The sequence below is a fragment of the Leucoraja erinacea genome, chromosome 36 (assembly GCF_028641065.1).
Source record: "Leucoraja erinacea ecotype New England chromosome 36, Leri_hhj_1, whole genome shotgun sequence".
Taxonomy (NCBI): Eukaryota; Metazoa; Chordata; class Chondrichthyes; order Rajiformes; family Rajidae; genus Leucoraja; species Leucoraja erinaceus.
Window position 1 is genome coordinate 7,813,542 of NC_073412.1, and position 22,294 is coordinate 7,835,835.

The 22,294-nt window shown below is 44.5% G+C and overlaps 1 protein-coding gene across 1 annotated transcript in view; it reads right to left on the minus strand.

The window, feature by feature from the left end:
• furina (furin (paired basic amino acid cleaving enzyme) a) overlaps positions 1-22,294 on the minus strand; it is a 107,675-nt gene that overhangs the window by 42,706 nt on the left and 42,675 nt on the right. Inside the window, exon 2 of the mRNA XM_055662599.1 lies at positions 9,082-9,180. Coding sequence (XP_055518574.1) covers positions 9,082-9,180 — 99 coding nt within the window. The remainder of the gene's footprint in view (positions 1-9,081; positions 9,181-22,294) is intronic.

The window sequence follows — 22,294 nt, forward strand, 5'->3', positions numbered from 1 at the left end:
GTTGAATGTCCAGCGGCGACCAGAAAAAGGCACGACTCTTTGGGCGACTACTCACGACCAAACAGGCGACACATGGGGTGACGCCTGTATTGAGAGCATGCTGACCGGTTGCATCGTGGCTTGGTTCGGCAACCTGAGCGTCCAGGAGCGGAAAAAGCTGCAAAAAGTTGTTAACATAGCCCAGTCCATCATCGGCTCTGACCTCCCTGCCATCGAGGGGATCCATCGCAGTCAATGCTTCAAAAAGGCTGCTGGCATCATCAAGGACCCACACCATCCTAGCCACACTCATCTCTCCCCTGTCATCAGGTAGAAGGTACAGGAGCCTGAAATCTGCAACATCCAGATTCAGGAACAGCTTCTTCCTCACAGCCATAGGACTAATGTCATGTCCTATCTGGGACACATGATAATAAACTCTCTTGACTTGACTTGTCTTGAGTCCAAGGGTTCATTTTGGCAGGTTACATTGTCCGCTTTCAGAGTTTGCTCCTTTTCCTTTTATTTCGAGGTCATTCAAAACCCAACAAGTTTTACAAACCCACGATGGGCATCTAGCCTGCATTACTTGATAAACCATTTTATTTTGGTGCTGGGAGTGATGATTTGGTCTACAAAGAAATCTAATCTGCATGAATTCATAACAAGAGGCCAATTGTTTAAGGACATTGCAAGGACTATAACAAAGGGCCTGTCTAACTGCTGACTGCTTTCTGCAGTCAAATCAAAACATCTGCCTCCAAGATAGGAGATTCCTCTCCCTGTCCTCTATCAAGTTAGAAAGCCATCTTGGCTTCATTAAAGAAGTCGGATATTTTCTGTCATTGCTTTTCCGCACAAACACAAGAGATCAATTCTCTGCAGGAGAAAACAGATTTGAATAATCCCGGTCCAATATAAATTGTTGCTTGAAAATGGAAAAATATTCAATTCATGTATCATATTCCCATGGTATAAAGTGCAGTAGAGGGCGATCGTTTCACTGAGCACCTGCGTTCAGTCCGCCTGGACCTACCTGATCTCACGGTTGCTAAACACTTTAATTCCCCTTCCCATTCCCACACTGACCGTTCTGTCCTAGGCCACCTCCATTGTCAGCGGGAGGCTAAACACAAATTGTTGGAACAGCATCTCTTGGGCAGCTTACAACCCAGTGGTATGAATATTGATCCCTCTAACTTCCATTAACCCGTGCATTCTCTTTCTCACTCTCTCTATCCCTCCCCCACTCAAGTCGCACCAGCTTCTCGTTCTCACCCAGCAACCTGTTCAAAATGGTCGGTTTCCTTTATCATCGTTACGTTTCTGCATCTTTCATTCATTGTTCTCTCGCTCTCTCTGCATCATCGATTATATCTCCCGTTTCCCTTTCCCGTGCCTTTCAGTCTGAAGTCGGGTCTCGACCCGAAACGCCACCCATTTCTTCTCTCCAGAGATGCTGCCTGTCCCGCTGAGTTGCTCCAGCATTGTGTCTATCAGAGTGCAGTAGAGTTGGATAAAATGAAGTCTTAACTTGAAGTCGCAAGCAAGAAATGAAAGACCATGAAATACATGGATAGGAAAGGTTTAGGTCCTCTGAGGGAGCGCAGTATGTATGTATGTATGTATGTATGTATGTATTGTAAGTATGTATTTATGTTAGATCTATGTACCTGCACTGATGTAAAGCACTTTGGTCAACGAGAGTTGTTTTTAAATGTGCTATAGAAATAAATTGACTCTACTTGACTTGACTAGAAGGACACGAGCCACACGCAGGGAAGTGGAACTAGTTTAGATGGGGCATCTTGGTTGGTGTGGACAAGTGGACTGTTTCCGTGCTGTATAATTCCATGATTAAGACCCGTGAACGAAAAGGGTTCATGCCAAGACTTGTTGAGGGATAGACCAACGCCCAAAACCTCCGCTGCAGATCATTCCATTGGCATTATAGCAGCCAGTATGTCCCAATTCTTTCTTCCCCCAGCAACCAGCTGTTTGGAAGCAAATGAGACATTGGTGTTCATTTCAACTGCTATTATTGGAAAACACTTTGCACCCACCTGCTGCTGCACTTCAAACACATGGCAGATTGCAACATGCCCCAAGGACTACTTGCTCTAGTGATTGAGGAACCCGAGCAAGTGCCAATGCTCCACTTAACGGGTCAACTTAAAGTGAGGGTGATTGTCAGGGTTATGAGGAGTTATGCCTGCCAGCAATGAGCAATAGAAGGCCATGAGGAGATTGAGAGGGGATCTTATAGAAACTTATAAAATTCTTAAGGGGTTGGACAGGCTAGATGCAGGAAGATTGTTCCCGATGTTGGGGAAGTCCAGGACAAGGGGTCACAGCTTAAGGATAAGGGGGAAATCCTTTAAAACCGAGATGAGAAGAACTTTTTTCACACAGAGAGTGGTGAATCTCTGGAACTCTCTGCCACAGAGGGTAGTTGAGGCCAGTTCATTGGCTATATTTAAGAGGGAGTTAGATGTGGCCCTTGTGGCTAAGGGGATCAGGGGGTATGGAGAGAAGGCAGGTACGGGATACCGAGTTGAATGATCAGCCATGATCATATTGAATGGCGGTGCAGGCTCGAAGGGCCGAATGGCCTACTCCTGCACCTAATTTCTATGTTTCTATGAGACCAGTGAAGGGTAGTGTACAGCTTTCCCCCCTGATGGGTATAGGACATTTATCCTTTGGAAGACCTTCTCAGGACAGGAGTCTTGTTTAAGACCTGACCCATTCTTCACTCTTCAGCCTTGTGGAGGGGGTGGAAGATTGCAACCTTCACGTGGTCCGCTCTGTTTCGACTAATGCAATCAACTCGACGTGCACAAACGGAAGATCAAATAGAACAAGTTGTCCAACAGCTTTAGGCTGTGCACGCCACACGAAAGCAGAAGAAGAAGAAACCTTGTGGAGGTGGATGCGAGGAATCTATGCACACTTCTCCAGGAAGACTGCATCTGATCAACACTAATGATAAACCTGAAGATGCTTGGTTGAACAGCCTCATGCACAAATTATCATAGCAATTAAAATCCAAGCTCACACTTGTCTCCTGTTAATTTATTATTTATAGAGTGGCAAACTCATTAGGTCAAATTTTCCCCCAAACAGGTGCATCTACATACATGTCCTCATCGGGGAACCAATTATTCTTGTGTAGCAAGGAACGGCAGATGCTGGTTTAAACTGAAGATAGGCACAACATGCTGGAGTAACTCAGCGGGACAGGCAGTATCTCTGGAGAGAAGGAATGGGTGACATTTCGGGTCGAGAACCTTCTTCAGACTCGACACGAAACGTCACCCATTCCTTCTCTCCAGAGATGCTGCCTGTCCCGCTGAGTTAATCCAGCATTTTGTGTCTATGACCAATTATTTTTGTTATGAATGTGGTGATCCATTTCCAGACCACTTGGATCCAGAGGTAGATAAAAATGCTGGAGAAACTCAGCGGGGTGAGGCAGCATCTATGAAGTGAAGGAAAAGGTGACGTTTCGGGTCGAGACCCTTCTTCTGATTTTTCCAGCATCTGCAGTTCCTTCTTAAACACTTGGATCTGGATCAAGAGGCTCTGTTGTGTGTTGAGCAGTTGCACCCTTCGCCATTTCAAAACAGATCACCGGTTTTAATATAATAGTCGTTTCTTAGCCAAAATCATTTCCTTTTGGCAATTCAAATGTCGGAAAAGTCTTCAGCAATTGAAGAGTAACTTCCTGGCTCTGCATTGAGTAATCCAGGAGAAATTCAAATGAACATTCATAATGAAGTTACTTCAAAGACTTGCTTATTAGTTTTAATATATTAAAAGACAGAAAAAGATAATAGTGTGCCTGCACAATGTTATTAGCAGCAAGGGGCAATGATTGAACACTGTGGAAACATTGGACTGGGGTAGAGAGGGAGTGAACAAATACTTCCACGTGAAGTTCCTCGGGATAATTGTGTGCCCGAGGCAACGGAAATGACAAAGAACTTCATTATCCCTACCCACCACAGCAAGTGAGCAGAGAGTACACATTGTGTAGGAAGGAACTGCAGATGCTGGTTAACAACAGGATAACAAAGGGTAGTTGAGGCCACAGTTCATTGGCTATATTTAAGAGGGAGTTAGATGTGGCCTTTGTGGCTAAGGGGATCAGAGGGTATGGAGAGAAGGCAGGTACGGGATACTGAGTTGGATGATCAGCCATGATCATATTGAATGGCGGTGCAGGCTCGAAGGGCCGAATGGCCTACTCCTGCACCTAATTTCTATGTTTCTAACAAAGACAGACACAAAACGCTGGAGTTACTCAATGGGACACAGTGAGACATCAACTTCAGACGGAGAGTCAGGGGAGAGGGAAATTTTAAGGAGAGGGAGCTGCATGGGTGTCAGAGGTTACGGGGAGAAGCCACGGTGGCGCAGTTGTTGCTTTACAGCGCCAGAGACCCGGGTTCGATCCCGACTGCGGGTGCTGCCTGTACGGAGTTTGTACGTTCTCCCCGTGGGTTTTCTCTGAGATCTTCGGTTACCTCCCACACTCCAAAGACGTACGGGTTTGTAGGTTAATTGGCTTGGCGTACGCACATTGCCCCAAGTGTGTGTAGGACAGTGTGACTGTGCGGGGATCGATGGCCGGCAGGGACTCGGTGGGCCGAAGGGGTCTGTTTCCGCGCTGTGTTTCTAAACTAAAAACGGGGTTAGGAGGGAGAGAGAGATCGGCCGGCCGTGATTGAATGGCGGAGTAGACTTGATGGGCCGAATGGCCGAATTCTGCTCCTATCATTTATGACCTTATGATGATCTCTGCACACCTGACAGGGGTGGATGGTTTGCCCTGTGACAGCTGTACTTGGGAGTTTCTATTTTGATCTGACAGAACGGCAGAATCCAGGGGGGTCTGCTTTAGATGATTTGTTTACCTTAATTACAAGGCAGTTTACACACAATGAGTAGACTATAGAGAACAGTGAACACCCAGCTTTCACAGTGATCGGCAGACAAAGGGTGGATTAAGTACAAAGCACGTTGCAGCTTTGCTCTCTTTGCATGCAAATCTCAGGTCGCATGTTTGGCGTGCATTGTTTGCCTTTGCCAGCTGCTTCCTGCTGGGTACGCTCACAGGGAAATGAAGATTAATAATGAAGCCTTTGTACTTCAAAATCCACCCATCCCCGCCATTGTTTCCTTAACAGGCTAATTTACCTCAGCCTCTCGTTGAATGGGGATAGTTATGGCAACATAGCAGGCAGGCAGCAAACACAAATAGTAAACATACAGGAAGCTTTCCGGAATCTCCACCCCTCCCGACTCTCAGTTCAGAGAGGTTTCTGCACCAATTACTCTCGACATGGCAACAGCCTCACCCTCTGCGGGCTGTGCCACAGGCAAAGTTGAACCATCGACCCACCTCAAAACCTGATGCAAGACGAGCAATGGAGAAATGCGTGAGAAGAACTGCTGGTTTAAACCGAAGATAGACACAAAAAGCTGGAGTAACTCAGCGGGACAGGCAGCATCTCTGCACAGAAGGAATGGGTGACGTTTCGGGTCGGGTGGAGAACTAAAATTTTAGACGAATCAATGATGGCTTTTTTACAAGATGGTCAATCAACGTTTCCTTTCCCCAATATGGAGAAAATCATGTTCTGATCGCCAACTGCAATAAAGTAGAAAAAGTGTATCTCAATCACTGCTTCACTGTGGAGTGTGTTGGGTTCCAGGATGGTGAGTGGAAAAGTGAAAAAAGAACATGCGCAGCTTCCAAATCAAGTTGCATTAAGGGCCTGTCCCACTTATGGCCCTGTCCCATGGTACGAGTTCATTCCAAGAGCTCTGCCGAGTTTGCCCTGATTCGAACTCGGAGATTTACGGTAATGGCCGCTCGTCGGTACTCGGGGATCTCGTGGACATTTTTCAACATGTTGAAAAATCTTCACAAGTCTTCCCGAGCTTACCTGCCGTTAGTGAGTCTTCCCGAATACCTGCCGTTAGCGTTACGATCCGCTAAGAGACGTCCCCGAGCTCCAACGTACCCGCTACGTTCATTCTCCGTGCTTACCACAAGTTTGATTTTTTTTTTATAACTTGGGAGAGCTCTTGGAATGAACTCCCGTGGGACAGGGCCATTAGGCTATTTTTAGGCGACTGTCATAGTCGGACGGACCAAGTCGCCGAAAAAACAGCAACTGGATCCCTCCTTTGACATAAAATTTGAAATAGAATCATTACTTTAACAACAACAAAAAAACATAGTCAGCATCGGCGACAACCTATGTCACCTGGCGACAACCTACGACAGCGCCTACGTCAGGAGAAGTCAAGCTACGCTCATTGGCGTCAAACCCAATGTCGCCGAATGTTTTGGAAAATATTTGAACATGTTAAAATCCAGCGGCGATCAGAAAGACGCTACGACTCTTTGGGCGACTGAGGAGACGACTCACGACCATACAGACGACACCCCGGCAACCATGTGGCGATAGCCTAGTTGCCTGTAGTCGCCTAAAAAATTGCCTAAGTGGGACAGGCCCTTTATTCTATTTTGTATGTACTCGGGTAATGGAGGCTTTAAGAAATTAACGCCTCTCACGTTGTCAATAAAGTGCAACATGACATAGTTCACTTTTGAGACGGATGAAAGGTTTAACTGCACTTATGAGTCGATGCAATTTGTACAAGCCCTTGTTGCAGTTACTCCTAACAGCATTATTCACTGTGTTCTCAATGTCACCGCTGCACAGCTGGTTTAAGTGTTGCGTCCAAAAGTCACAACAGGATCCATCCGAGATATGAATAATAGGCTCTGCTCCAGGAGTTGTACATGTAGCATTATTCACAGAGAAGACATAGGTTTGAGGTGAGGGAGGAAAGACAGGATCCTGTGGGGCAACTTTTTTTTATACAAAGATGGTAGGTATATGGAATGAGCTGCAGGAGGAGGTGGTTGAGGCACGTCCTATCACAATGTTTAAAAAACATTGGGGGGGGGGGGGGGGGGGATTGCAAACTTCACTGTGGAGATGGAGAAACTCAGCGGGTGCAGCAGCATCTATGGAGCGAAGGAAATAGGCAACGTTTCTGGCCGAAACCCTTCTTCAGACTTTTTTTTAAAACTTCTTGAGGAATATGCTTCTCACTTGCAAGACACTTTGGAGCAGAACACACAAACATGACCTTGTCTGATTTGGTGCATTTTTAAGCAAATCTGGGCCAGTTCGTGGGTAAAAATGATTTCAACAAATGTTATTAGATCACATGTAATTAAGTTTAGATTCATAAAAAGATAACTGAATTTGTGGTGTAAAGGAACTAGAAATTTAAACATACAAAATAAAATCAGTCAAGTCGACAATATCTTGAATTTAGGGAGCCACAAAATCTTCTCTTGCTAAGCCCATAAGACATAAGAGCAGAATTAGGCCATTTGGCCCATCAAGTCTGCTCCGTCATTTGATCATGACTGACCTATTCTACCCAATTCTCCTGCCTTCTCCCCGTAACCGTTGACGCCCTTATTAATTAATAACCTACTAATCTCCGCTTTAAAAATACTCAGTGACTAGGCCTTTACATCAGTCTGTGGCAAAGAATTCCTTCGCTGCATTGATGCTGCTGCACCCGCTGAGTTTCTCCAGCACTTTTGTCTACCTTCGATTTTCCAGCATCTGCACTTCCTTCTTAAACACTAGTGTAGATGGGGCAAGTTGAGCCTGTTTCCACGATGTATGGCTCGATGATATTTGACGCTATCTTATAAGTGAGCGATAATGCCTAACCTTGCCTGCAAGACACTGCACCTCAATAACAAAGCTTTTTACCAACAAGAGTCCATGCACTTAATCTATTCGAGTCAATAGAAAGATGCTTCTGTTTGGTTCCCAGTTGAAAAGTTGTTTTTGTTTTTTTGAACATGGGAATTAATGCCCCTGTCCCACTTAGGAAACCTGAACAGAAACCTCTGCAGACTTTGCGCCCCACCCAAGGTTTCCGTGCGGTTCCCGGAGGTTGCAGGTAGTGGAAGCAGGTGGGGAGACTGACAAGAAACCTCCGGGAACCGCACGGAAACCTTGGGTGGAGCGCAAAGTCTCCAGAGGTTTCTGTTCAGGTATCCTAAGTGGGACAGGGGCATAAGTAACAGCAAACAAGTTACAACCACCCAACCCAGCATAGGAACGTCAGAGCAAGCAAATCCAATTATGAAACTTTCAAATTCCTCAGGAATAGTTTTCCCATCAGGAGGTGTGTTGAAACTAAAGCACGCAATCAAAATACCACGGGAGAATATTCTGGTCACTCAGTAATTATCCACATGTATAATCTGCAGTAATTCTCAAATGGTAAACAACTTAATGCATTTTCTGCAAATAAGTCCCAAGACTTGGTTAAAAAAATCTGATGGTTGCATTACTGGATATGCAGCATAGTGGTGTAGCGGGTAGAGCTGCTCTCTCAAGAGACTCGGATTCGATCCTGACCCCGGGTGCTGACTGGGTGGAGTTTGCATGTTCTTTCTCGGACTGTGCAAGATTCCTCCGGGCGCTCCGGTTTCCCACGTCCCGGTGATAGGTTAATGGGCCTCTGTAAATTGTCCCTAGTGCACAGGGGGTGGATGGAGAAGTGGAATAACATCCAACTAGGCCGAGCTGGTGATCAATGGTCAGCGGGGCTCAATATTTTCAATAGAATTACACAGTGGAGTTGCTGCCTTACAGCGGGGCCAGAGAGCCGGGTGCTTGTCTGTACGGAGTTTGTACCTTCTCCCCGTGACTTGCGTGGGTTTTCTCTGGGATCTCCGGTTTATTCCCACATTCGAACGACGTGCACAGGCTTGGTATAATTGTAAACTGTCTCTAGTGTATTTGGGACAGTGTTGGTGTGCAGGGATCATTGGTCGGCACGGACTCGACGGGCCGAAGGGACAGTTTCCGCGTTGTATCTCCAAACTAAACTAAAATTAGGAGCATCATTGTCGTCCCACTAATGTGTAAATGTATTGAAAACCATGCACTTACCTGGGAATAACGTCCCATATAATAAACTAATTCACAGGTTAATAGAAACAATAGAAAGGACCAAACTGATCCAAATGTGGTTGAGACTTACCTCAGGTGCCTGCCGCAGTCTATTGTGATGGTGAACATGGGCATTCAATGACCGTTTCACTACTCCTTGATGCCGAAAATGATGGTAATCATCGAAAATCTGCAGGACATACATAATATTCAAATATTATAAATTTAATATTAAAGAAAACAGCCGTAGCCTTGATGCCACAGAGAATTACGCAAGGCAGAACTATTTTATACCAGTCAAGATAACCATACGAATTTTTTTTTTTTTTTTTTTTTTTTTTTTAAACTAGATAGAACTAAAGAGATAGATGAAGTAAAGAAAAAAAAAAAAGAAAAAAGAAGAAAAAAAAAAAAAGAAAAAAAAAAAAAAAAAAGAAAAAAAAGATAACCATACGAATAACCAACACCACAAACTTGACGCGTCTTCATTCAATCTGCTTCAGTTTCTGTATTTTACAGTGTATTTTACAAATAATAAATGAACTGCCTCGGCATGTAACTAATAGAAGGCCAGGTCATCAAATGGCAAAGGTGCATTTTTATGGCATTGATATTAATTGTCCCTCATCTTTCCAGGCGAGATCAGCATCAAACACATACCGATTTGCCCTGTTCCAATGATCTGTCTACACCGTAGCAAGTGTGGATGAGTTATTCCACCATGAAGGGGAGCCGCAGCTGACTATCAATTTCCATCAAGGTCTACATCTGATACCACACCCAGGTTTTTTCCCAACCATTGGTCAAGAACACAAGGCAAACTGTAAACCAAAAAGCCCTCAAACCTGCGTGACCATTTTGCAGGATTACTAGATGCAATGTTGGCTTTCATATGCGGGATGACCGCAGGCAATATGTACCGTTAGGCTTGTGCCAACTTGGCTGATCAAAACTTTTCCCTGCATGTAGAATCAACACCCGTGGCACATATACCAGCTTGACTCTGCCTTCAGGGAAAATGAGGGGGCAGGGAAGCAAGCGGGCCTGTGAATGAAAGTGAGTCATTCCATTCATTTGGGATTCGCACTGACTACAAGCCATGGGCAATAGACTGGAACAACTCCCACTATCAACCAACACTGGCTTACCTTGGACCATATGCTTCTCCCAAAAGTAAAGCACTTGGTAATGGCTGAAATTATTACTAAATAATATTAAATACAACACCCTGCAAAGCCTGCAAGAGACGGTAGACAAAATTGCTGGAGAAACTCAGCGGGTGTGGCAGCATCTATGGGGTGAAGGAAATAGGCAACGTTTCGGGCCGAAACCCTTCTTCAGCCTGCAAGAGACTTTTATGCTTCAGACTTATAATACGCGTGAAAGGTTTCTCTGCTGATTGGAGAAGCTATTTTAAAGTGCACACCACCAACTTTGAACTTTCAGCAAAACTTAAATTATGGGTAAAGTAGATTAAAATAAATAAAATATTGGCAATATTTCGGGCAGAAACCCTTCTTCAGACTTTCTTAAACTTCTTGAGGAATATGCTTCCCACTCACAAGACAATTTGGAGCAGAACACACAAAACATGACCTTGTCTGAATTGGTGCATTTTTAAGCAAATCTGGGCCAGTTCATGGGTAAAAATGATTTCAACAAATGTTATTAGATCACATGTAATTAAGTTTAGATTCATAAAAAGATAACTGAATTTGTGGTGTAAAGGAACTAGAAATGTAAACGTACAAAAGAAAATCAGTCAAGTCGACAATATCTTGAATTTAGGGAGCCACAAAATCTTGCTAGGCCCATAGGAGCAGAATTAGGCCATTCGGCCCATCAAGTCTGCTCCGCCATTTGATCATGACTGATCTATCCTACCCAATTCTCCTGCCTTCTCCCCGTAACCTTTGACGCCCTTATTAATTAAGAACGTATTAATCTCTGCTTTAAAAATACTCAGTGACTAGGCCTTCACATCAGTCTGTGGCAATGGATTATATGGATTCACCACCCTCTGGCTAAAGAATGGTGCATAATTCTCCATAATCTGGCAACAATTTGTACAAGATGGTGAAAAATGAAGACAGTTTGACCCACTTTAGTTCATCCACTTTCTAAATCTCTGTTTCAACATCTGCGTCTGGTTAGATTGAGCCGTTTTAACCAGACATTTGTATCCCCAATGTGCCATGTTGGAGCATCCCAACTACTGTATGGTTCAAGATTATCTTCTTCATTTCATTCATATCACTTGTGCCTGATATCTCTTCATATACAAGTAGAAAGCTCTTGCCTTGCTGACAAGTCTTTCTTTGTAAGTCAGATTCAACAGTGGGGATTAGGCTTGTGGAACTGTACTGCAGAATTCAACGTTTAAATAAACATTTCCACTGATTTGCACAAAACAGTGTTTAAGGTGTTGTCAGACTTGAGGGCGGCAAGGTGGTGTATCGCTGGAGCTACTGCCTTCGTGCCAGAGACCCGGGTTCTGACTATGGGTGCTTGTCTGTACGGTGTTTGTACGTTCTCCCCGTGACCTGCATGAATTTTCTCCAAGATCTTCGGTTTCCTCCTACACTTCAAAGACGTAATAGCTTGTAGGTTAATTAGCTGAGTATGAATGTAAAATTGTCCCTAGTGTGTGCAGGGTAGTGTTAATATGTCAATGTGTTGTTAATATGTCAGTCTCCCTACCTGCTTCCACTACCTGCAACCTCCGGCAACCACCTGCAACCTCTGGGAACCGCATGGAAACCTTGGGTGGGGCGCAGAGTTACCAGAGGTTTCCGTTGTGGTTTCCTAAGTGGGACAGGGGCATTAATGTGCGGGGATCGCTGGTTGGCGTGGACTCGGTGGGCCGAAGGGCCTGTTTCCGTGCTGTATCTCTGAACTAAACCAATAAAGGAATTGAAATAGGAGCAAATCTTTGCACTGAAATTGACAAAATAGATCAGCCTGAATAATGATTAGGAAATGCCGAATATTGTGGGAATGCTGGAGTGACTAAGCAGCTCAGGTAGCATCTATTTCCAGGTGAGACAGAGGTTCACGTCCACCTCTTCTAACCTCATCCACTGCCTCCAGCGTTCTCTATGTGGTCTCCCCTACATCAGCAAGACCAAGCGTAGACCCTTTGTGAGTTGATTTTTACACCAGCATCTGCAGTTTCTTGTTTCTCTATATTACCGTTAATTTGAGGTGATGTGACAGTGCTCAATGCCCTGAGGATTCGGAGCTTCCAACAACAACCTGTTTAAGAAGGAACTGCAGATGCTGGAAAATCGAAGGGAGACAAAAATGCTGGAGAAACTCAGCGGGTGAGGCAGCATCTATGGAGCGAAGGAAATTGGCGACGTTTCGGGTCAAGACCCTTCGTCAGACTAATCTGTTAGTCAATATAGAAATTAAAAATGCCATTTTACCTCAATGTTTTTTTCAAGTTTACCTTCAAATTTGCCTCATTCACCAGTTAGTTAATTAAATAAACAAAATATCCAGAAATGAAAAATCTACTTGGCACAACACAATTGAAGACGCAAGCAACTGCAGATGCTGGAATCTTGCGTAGAACACAAATTGCTGAAGTTACAGTGGGCCACTCAGCATCATTGGAAACATGGATAGGCCGTTTTGGGTCAGAAACCTTCTTCGATTGAATTGAATAGAATAGAACTCAATTGACTTCAAACCAGGACTAGAGCATCACGGCTGGTAACTCAGTAGAAGACCAAAGAAATGTTTGCACTGAGCGAGGAACTATCATTAAATCAAAGTAATATTAACTTCCCGGGAAAGGGGTCACAGCTTAAGGATAAGGGGGAAATCCTTTAAAACCGAAGGAGAAGAACTTTTTTCACACAAGAGTCTGAATCTCTGTCTCCTGCCAAAGGGTAAGTTCATTGGCTATATTTAAGAGGGAGTTAGATGTGGCCCTTGTGGCTAAGGGGATCATTAGTCACAAAAGGCAGGACATACTGATTTAGCCATGATTTTGATGGTGGTGCAGGCTCGAAGACCGAATGGCCTATTCCTGCACCTAATTTCTATGTTTTTTTTCTATGTTTACCAATTAAACTTTTCCAAAAAAAGATTAAAAATTTGCTCATGGAAAAAAAAAATTCAAATCATTATTCACAAACTGTAATTTAGCTGATTGATATGAAGGAACAATTTGTGTTTGCGTGACCTAACGGTCAGCACTTTAAAAAAGTTAATTTTGCCCAAGCATTTCCTGTTTAAACACTGTATAAGTTTGTGAAGGAAGGAACTGCAGATACTGGTTCAAACCAAAGTATAAGTTCAAAGATAGGCAAAAATGCTGGAGGAACTCAGCGGGTGAGGCAGCATCTATGGACAGAGGGAATAGGTGACGTTTCGGGTTACGATGTTTAAGTTTAATTTTTGTTTAGAGATGTAGACTCTAATTTATAGGCATGTACGATAATACTATTCTTAAACCCACCATTTTGATTCCAGATGACAAGGTGAGAGGAAAAAAGGTTGTCTGCATATCAGACCGAACCAAACATACAGAATGGGGTTAGCATTACACAAGTAAATAGCTTCTGGGCTCACAATAAACTGCCAATAACAATATTGACAAGAATCATGCTTCCTGATATGCTCTTCATATTTGAGTCTTGTGTTGACATAGAATACATTAACATGACAAAATGGTACACAGAAAAAGGCCACGTCTCATTGACGTTGTTGTGATAACGCAGTTTAAAAAACCGCACCTGCCCACCAAATACATCAATCATACTTAGTAGGAACTCAGTCACAGTTCAAACGTTAGAGTCAGACCCACTCTGGTGCGATCAGTGTCTTGTGTGCATTGAAGGCTGGCCGCGGGCTGCAGTAACATTGATCACAGAAACTTCAAAAGAAAAGACAAACATAAAGCATGAAGAGAGAGTTCATGGACTCTGTAAACTGCGTTGACTTGCGTTGCAAGCCGTTAGCGTGACATCTGCCTTGGCTGTGGATGGAAAGTCACCCATTATTTAGACATCAAACCAGTGACACAGACTACAGAAGTCTTACATCTGAGACGACAACTTAAATAAGGGCCTATTGATTACAGTAAAAGCAGAAGAAGAATTATTCAGGAAAGGGAACAAATCAGATGTTTCATGACGTGAGACCCTAACCCCCTGGTTCAGATGACCAGCACCTGAACAAACCTGATAGAGAGCTGGTCGATGGCTCCACTGTTATGCCCCCGTCCCACTTAGGAAACCTGAACGGAAACGTCTGGAGACTTTGCGCCCCACCCAAGGTTTCTGTACGGTTCCCGGAGGTTGCAGGCCAGCAACAGAGGATGCAGCAAAGCCTGGTGTCCCTCCATCATATCAGGCTCCTCCAACTGATTCAAGTCAGATGCATGTAATGTCATGTACACAGCGTGCCACCAACTTCCTAATTCACACGGAGCTCACAGCAAATGATAAAAGTAGTGGTGGGTATATGGAACAAGCTGCCTGATGAGGTAGTTGTGGCTGGGACTATCCCCAACATTTAAGAAACAGCTAGACGGGTACATGGATAGGACAGGTTTGAAGGATGAGGCAACATCTCTGGAGAGAAAGAATGGGTAATTCTATTTCGGGTCAAGACCCTTCTTCAGATTGAAACATCACCCATTCCTTCACTCCAGAGATGCTGCCTCACCCGCTGAGTTACTCCAGCATTTTGTGTCTACCTTCGATTTAAACCAGCATCTGCGGTTCTATCTTACACAGGTTTGGGGGTTATGGACCAAGCGCAGGCAGGTGGGACTAGGATCGCTGGGACATGTCCCCCGATGTGGGCAAGTTGGGCCGAAGAGCCTGTTTACACACGGCTCTATGACTCTATGACTCTTCCCCCAAGACACATTTTATACAGCACCAGCCGAAGGGACTGGGATTCAACCGGAACAAATGAATGTTCACAACGGGCCAATGTAATTCTATGAGTGGCAAGTGAGTCTACCCCACGACAGCAGGGGCAGAATTGTACAGTTTGATGGCCACAGGGAAAAGGAATCTACTGTGGTGTTCTGTGCTGCATCTTGGTCTGCTCAGCTCTTTCCTCACCTGACCAGCCTTGATGGTCAGATGCTACAAAGGTGCACCTCTGAGTCTCCTTATATAAGAATGTGCTATACAAAGGCTCACTCTTTGTCAATATTAAGCTGTGATGTCGGAAGAAGGGCCTCGACCTGAAACGTCACCCATTCCTTTTCACCAGAGATGCTGCCTGTCCCGCTGAGTTACTCCAGCATGGTAGACAAAAGTGCTGGAGAATTTCAGCAGGTGCAGCAGCATCCATGGAGCGAAGGAAATAGGCAACGTTTCGGGCCGAAACCCTTCTTCAGACTCACTTAGATGCTGCTGCACCCGTTGAGTTTCTCCAGCACTTTTGCCTACCTTCGATTTTCCAGCATCTGCAGTTCCTTCTTAAACACCGAGTAACTCCAGCATTTTGTGTCTACCTTCAAAGTGATCTTCAGTGTCACTGAAGTGGAATATAAAAGCTACACTAAAAATCCTCTAAGTTTACCTCAATAGATTAACCCACTCACACATTTCAAGGTTCAAGCCCGATTGCATGTTAAGCTTTCTCATCTCATGCAGCATGGTGCAATGTTGCTGCAATTGGCCTCAGGGAAGGACATTGTTAAAGATGATAGAAGGTACACAAAAATGCTGGAGAAACTCAGCGGGTGTAGCAGCATCTATGGAGCGAAGGAAATAGGTGAAGTTTCGGGCCGAAACCCTTCTTCAGACTGATGTGGGGTGGGGGGGGGAGAGAAGGAAGGAAAAAGGGAGGAGGAGGAGCCCGAGGGCAGGGGGATGGGAGGAGACAGCTTGAGGGTTAAGGAAGGGGAGGAGACAGCAAGGGCTAGCAAAATTGGGAGAATTCAATGTTCATGCCCGCCGGACGCAGGCTACCCAGGGGGAATATGAGGTGCTGTTCCTCCAATTTCTGGTGTTGCTCACTCTGGCAATGGAGGAGACCCAGGACAGAGAGGTCGGATTGGGAATGGGAGGGGGAGTTGAAGTGCTGAGCCACCGGGAGGTCAGGTAGGTTATTGCGGACTGAGCGGAGGTGTTCGCCGAAACGATCGCCCAACCTCCGCTTAGTCTCACCGATGTAGATCAGTTGGCATCTAGAGCAGCGGATGCAGTAGATGAGGTTGGAGGAGATACAGATGAACCTTTGTCGCACCTGGAACGACTGCTTGGGTCCTTGAATGGAGTCGAGGGGGGAGGTGAAGGGACAGGTGTTGCATTTCTTGCGGTTGCAACGGAAAGTGCCCGGGGAGGGGGTGGTACGGGAGGGAAGGGAAGAATTGACAAGGGAGTTGCGGAGGGAGCGGTCTTTGCGGAAGGCAGACATGGGGGAAGATGGGAAGATGTGGCGAGTGGTGGGGTCACGTTGGAGGTGGCGGAAATGGCGGAGGATGATGTGTTGTATTTGCCGGCTGGTGGGGTGAAAGGTGAGAACTAGGGGGACTCTGCCCTTGCTGCGAATGTGGGGATGGGGAGAGAGAGCACTGTTGCGGGGTATGGAAGAGACCCTGGTGCGAGCCTCATCTATGGTGGAGGAGGGGAATCCCCATTCCCTGAAGAGCAAGGACATTTCCGATGCCCTGGTGCCTAGGCATCTTAAAGATGATGCCTAGCCAGCGACTATAAAAGGAAAGCCTACGTCAAGCAAGATCTGCATTCGTCTGCACATCTGACTCAGCTATGATGTGGTGCCTCAAATAGCAGATGCTAATTAATTGGAAGAGCATTACCACACCAGAAATTTTAATTATTCTCTTGTGGAAAACTGTAATGGGCAGAAGTCACACACAGTGACATTAAGAGCATCGATGCTGAGCCTGGTGGAAGATGGAGGCAGGAAGCAGAAGAACCATTCTTACTCATTACTCATCACCAGCTCAATTCAAACACTTAAATTATGGCCTCAAGCATGCAAAAATTATTTCACCATCCAAGGATAACAATGTCAGTTCCAACAAATTCTCCTACATTGACACTTGGCCTGCAGATCGCCAGAAAATATTTTCCCCATTTAACTTTGGACACAAAATATCATTTCCTACAATTAACGCTGACATTTCTCAAGGGCTGCTGGCTAGGTTAGAGTGAAGTGGTGCACTCTCATTTTGACATTAACATATGCAGCAACAGGGACTGCTTTTTTCCCCTACTTTCTAGATAACCTCGGTTCTTTAATCCATGCATTTAGCAAACTGTAAACACTGAGCGGTGTTGCGCTGGTGGGCCAAAAGCTGTAATTTCCACATGGTGAAACCAAAATGTATAAAAATGGCCTTTATTAAAATCTAACAATGTGCACTTCAACCACATGTTTTTTTTTCTAGAGAGTATAAAATCTCAGATTTTGGAGTACAGAGGCAAACATCCCAGGAATCATGGGTTTAAGAAGGTCTCTGCAGATGCTGGAAAAGTCAAAGTTACAACAAAAAAACATTGACACTTGGCCTGCAGATCGAGAAAATATTTTCCTCATGCAACTTTGCAGCATCTATAAGCAAAGGAAAAAGGCGACGTTTCAAGGGCTGCTGAAACACTTCTTGAAGACTCTCATGACGGGTTAACTTTGTCCCAAACATTATTTAGGGGCACTTGTCCCACTTTCTCGGGCCTTGGAGTTGAATTTCTGCAGTGGTAAATCTAGACTAGTTGAAGATGGAAAAATGAGTATTTGCTAAATCAACCAGTTTTTTTAAAATAGCAAAATGGCCTTTACTACCCCGACAGGAACCACATCCTTCAAGCCTGACACTTAGCGTTACCTCAGATGACAGCTACATGACCCTAAGATGACAGAGGGGGACGTTTAAAGGAGACATGCAGGGCAAGAGTTAATTTTTCACACACAGTGCGGTGGTGGAGGCTTTTAAGAAGCTTTGGGATAGGCACATGGAAGTGCAGGGAATATCAGGCCGAAACACTTCTTCAGATGAGAATGACTTGGCATTGTCTTTGGCACAAACATTCTGGCCCAAAGGGGCCACTAGTACCCCTCCTCTCTTTAGAGTGAATTTCTGCCCCTCTAGACTAGTTGAAGATGGAAATTCCCCCCCACCACCCTCTGTTGTAAAAGGTCTCGGTGTTTGAAGTTTTAGACTGCAGGTGGATTAGTTTCGTCAGAAATAATACTGTTTTTGTGGAGAACCGAAGTGCTTCACAATGTTTCACGAACAGGAAATACTACACACAAAGTTAATTTTCAAAGTTAAAACAAAAATTTTTCACACATTGTTAATTGAGTCAAATTGTTTAGAAACTTTGGGATAGGCACATGGAAGTAGGTGCAGGAGTAGGATCATTCGGCCCTTCGAGCACTGCACCACCATTCAATACAATCATTCTGGCCATCCAGCTCCATAGTATCCCGTACCTGCCTTCCCTCCATACCCACCGATCCCCTTACACACAAGGGCCACATCTAACTCCCTCTTAAATATAGCCAATGAACTGGCCTCAACTACCCTCTGTGGCAGAGAGTTCCAGAGATTCACCACTCTCTGTGTGAAAAAAAAGTTCTTCTCATCTCGGTTTTAAAAGGATTTCCCCCTTATCCTTAAGCTGTGACCCCTTGTCCTGGACTTCCCCAACATCGGGAACAAACTTCCTGCATCTAGCCTGTCCAACCCCTTAAGAATGTTGTAAGTTTCTATAAGATCCCCTCTCAATCTCCGAAATTCTAGAGAGTATAAACCAAGTCTATCCAGTCTTTCTTCATAAGACAGTCCTGACATCCCAGGAATCAGTCTGGTGAACCTTCTCTGCACTCCCTCTAAGGCAATAATGTCCTTCCTCAGATCTGGAGACCAAAACTATACGCAATACTCCAGGTGTGGTCTCACCAAGACCCTGTACAACTGCAGTAGAACCGCCCTTCTCCGTGGATTGTCACCTTGTCGTGGTGGAGAAGCTTGTGTGGTCCCGAGATCCTGAGAGCGATGCCGTCTGGAGCTGTGCTCCTGGTAGGGTCACCCTTGGAGATATGGTCGAGGGGGAGGTCCCTGACAAAGAGCAATCCAACCAAGACCTCAATGGTGGAACAGGCGGAGGACGATGGCTGACTTTAGTGGAGCGTCAAGGATCAGGCCAAAGCCATGTTAAAAGCGAATAGCACAGAAAACACGTGTAGGGAGGAACTGCAGATGCTGGTTTAAACCGTAGACACAAAAAGCTGGAGTAACTCAGCGGGACAGGCAGCATCTCTGGAGAGAAGGAATGGGTGATGCTCTTGACCCGAAATGTCACCCATTCCTTCCAGAGATGCTGCCTGTCCCGCTGAGTTTTTACTCCAGCTTTGTGCGTCTAGCACAGAGAACACATTCTGCAAAGAGTTGCGGTTCATTTTACTGTCTCAATCACCCTTTGTGGAATGGAGTTGACACATCAGCATGCGAACATACATCAGCAGGTCACATTGGACTCACAGCAAACTCCTCATAAACTAACAGCAACAACTTTGTACAGTTCTGAAAGAGATTAGCTGGATCACTTCGATTTAGATTTTAATGCAATTACTCTTGCTGTCACACAGTGGTCTATGTTTTAGTTTAAGAGGCAATAAATCTCACTTTCTTGGGATTAATAAAACTCTAAATTGTACTGCAATCTCTTCAACTGGATTTGTTCATTTAGTTGATGTTTATTACACTTTGATATGCAAGATACAGCAAAGGGAAATAATACCATTATCCATGGTTAGACAGGTAGACAAAAGAAGGGTTCGACCCGAAACGTTGCCTATTTCCTTCGCTCCATAGATGCTGCCTCACTTGCTGAGTTTCTCCAGCATTTTTGTTTACCTTCAATTTTCCAGCATCTGCAGTTCCTTCTTAAACATTACCCATGGTTAAATCATGGCCATTTCCCAATTGCCAGGTTGGAGGTATCTTTAATTGCCAGGTAGCTATGTTTAATTACCAGGTATGTGGTATGGATTTAGTGCACCTTGCTGTTTACGTCCCACTAAAACCCAGCCTGCAGTCAGAGTTTATTTTCCCCTTTCCTGTCCTTGACGTCCTGGTTACGATGACCTAACTAAGATAAATGGAGTGCAATCTTGCTGATTTTGCTAGCCTTGACATTAAACAAGTGCTTCACACCGAGTCTGTGTATTAAAGCACTCATTGCTCGGATGCCTGCCATTTTAAATCCCCTTCCCATTCCTACACTGATCCATCTGTATTAGACTGTGGAACAGCATCCCTCTTCCCATCAGAACCGCCCCCTCCATCGACTCCTTTAAGTCGAGACTAAAAACTCATCTCTACTCCCAAGCCTTTCTTGACGTCCTCTGAGTGAGGGCTATATGTATGTAGCGATGTTTGTATTTAATCTAGGAACCACTGTTGTTTGTTACACTATTCTTATACCAATGTAAAGCACTTTGGCCAACGAGAGCTGTTTTTTAAATGTGCTATATAAATAAAACTTGACTCGACTCCCCCCATCAGGTCGAGGCCAAATGGAAACTGGAGGAACAGCACCCCATACACACCTGGGTGGTCTGCAACCCGATGACACGAACTATAAATTCTCCAAATTCAGGTAATCCACACCACCTCTTGTTCCTTCCTCTCTCCCCACATCTAACCTGGTAACAGCCGACTCAGGGATAAGGTAAGCAGATATCATCTGCATGAAAGGAACCATATCACTTTCAATTAGCCTTGAGAATACATTTGCCTGTCGTCCCATGAAACATAATTAGCAACAGAGACTGTTGTTTAAGATGAGGAATCAGGATCTGCTCCCTTCGTTTCCCTAAACTCACCATCGCGAGCTTCGCCAATCTCCCCAACAAGCTACAAGACCACGTTGCCCCATGTGGCTCTTCCAACACCTCACACTCACCAGGGCGGCCCACAACCCAATGATGTGAACACTAAATTCTCCAAATTCAGGTAACCCTTAGCTCCTCTTGTTCCTTCCACTCTCCTCCCATCTAACCTGGTAACAGGTGACTCAGTCATATCTGAGTAAGTAGTTATACCTGCATGAAAGGAACCATGGCTCTTTCAATTAGCGACTTGAGAAGAAACTCGCCCATAGTCCCATGAAAATAACCAATTCTTGGTTCAATAACCAATTAAATACTGGTGGAAGACAGTTGTGAGGTATCGGAACTCTTGTTAAATTATACTGGTTGGTCTACAACTTGTCCCCTCAAAAGTCACAGACTTGAAGTGGAGACTGCCATTATCTTGGTCAAAGAAAAACTGACTTGTATCCACACAGCATTTGAAGACCTTAGAGACTTAAAAGCATTTGCAGCTGTTTGAAGTGTAGTCATTCTGTAACATGAGCTTTTACAAAAATAAATTCGACCAAGTTGCTACTGGATTTTCACATTGTAATTCGTATCCTTGAATAAAACAAGCAAAAATAAAGTTTTATCCTCAAATTCAACTGTTAAACGGGTAATAAAGTACTTTAATTGCACCTCTGGTGGATTTTAAGTCTAGATAGCAATTCAAGAAGGAAAACCACAATTCCTACTGATTTACAGATAACATTATGTCACAAAAGACATGAGAGACGACATTAAGTTTCCACATCAAAGATTGAACAATTTGCTGATTATGGCTAATCACAAAAGATGACGTCAAACATTCGTGAGGCACGATATATGAAACTAAAGGGAAAAATAAAAGCGCTATTTAGTTATTGTGCTCGATACCATTTCAACCTTGTGCTCCATTCATTTCAGGAATCTATTCGTTCCGGTGCATTGCGAGCAAGTGAAAATATTATGCGTGTGGCTGCAGGGTTGGCGTGATGTCTGCAAAGATAATACCACAAAACCAATGCAGAACTTGCATGACACAAGATGCACTGCAAATACACTGTTGGAATATTTTCACAATGCTAAAGGTTTGCAATCCCCCTCTGTACGGCAACTTTGCAAAGTTACACGCAATGTCAAGTTTGCATCCAAAGGCAGCAGAGGCATATTTATTGCAAAAGATTGACACAAAGTGCTGGAGTTACATAGAAACATAGAAAATACGTTCAGGTGTAGGCCATTTGGCCCTTCGAGCCTACACCGCCATTCAATATGATCATGGCTGATCATCCAATTCAGTATCCTGTACCTGCCTTCTCTCCATACCCCCTGATCCCTTTAGCCACAAGGGCCACATCTAACCCCCTCTTAAATATAGCCAACAAACTGGCCTCAACCACCCTCTGTGGCAGAGAATTCCACAGATTCACCACTCTCTGTGTGGGGGAAAAAAAAAAAAAAAT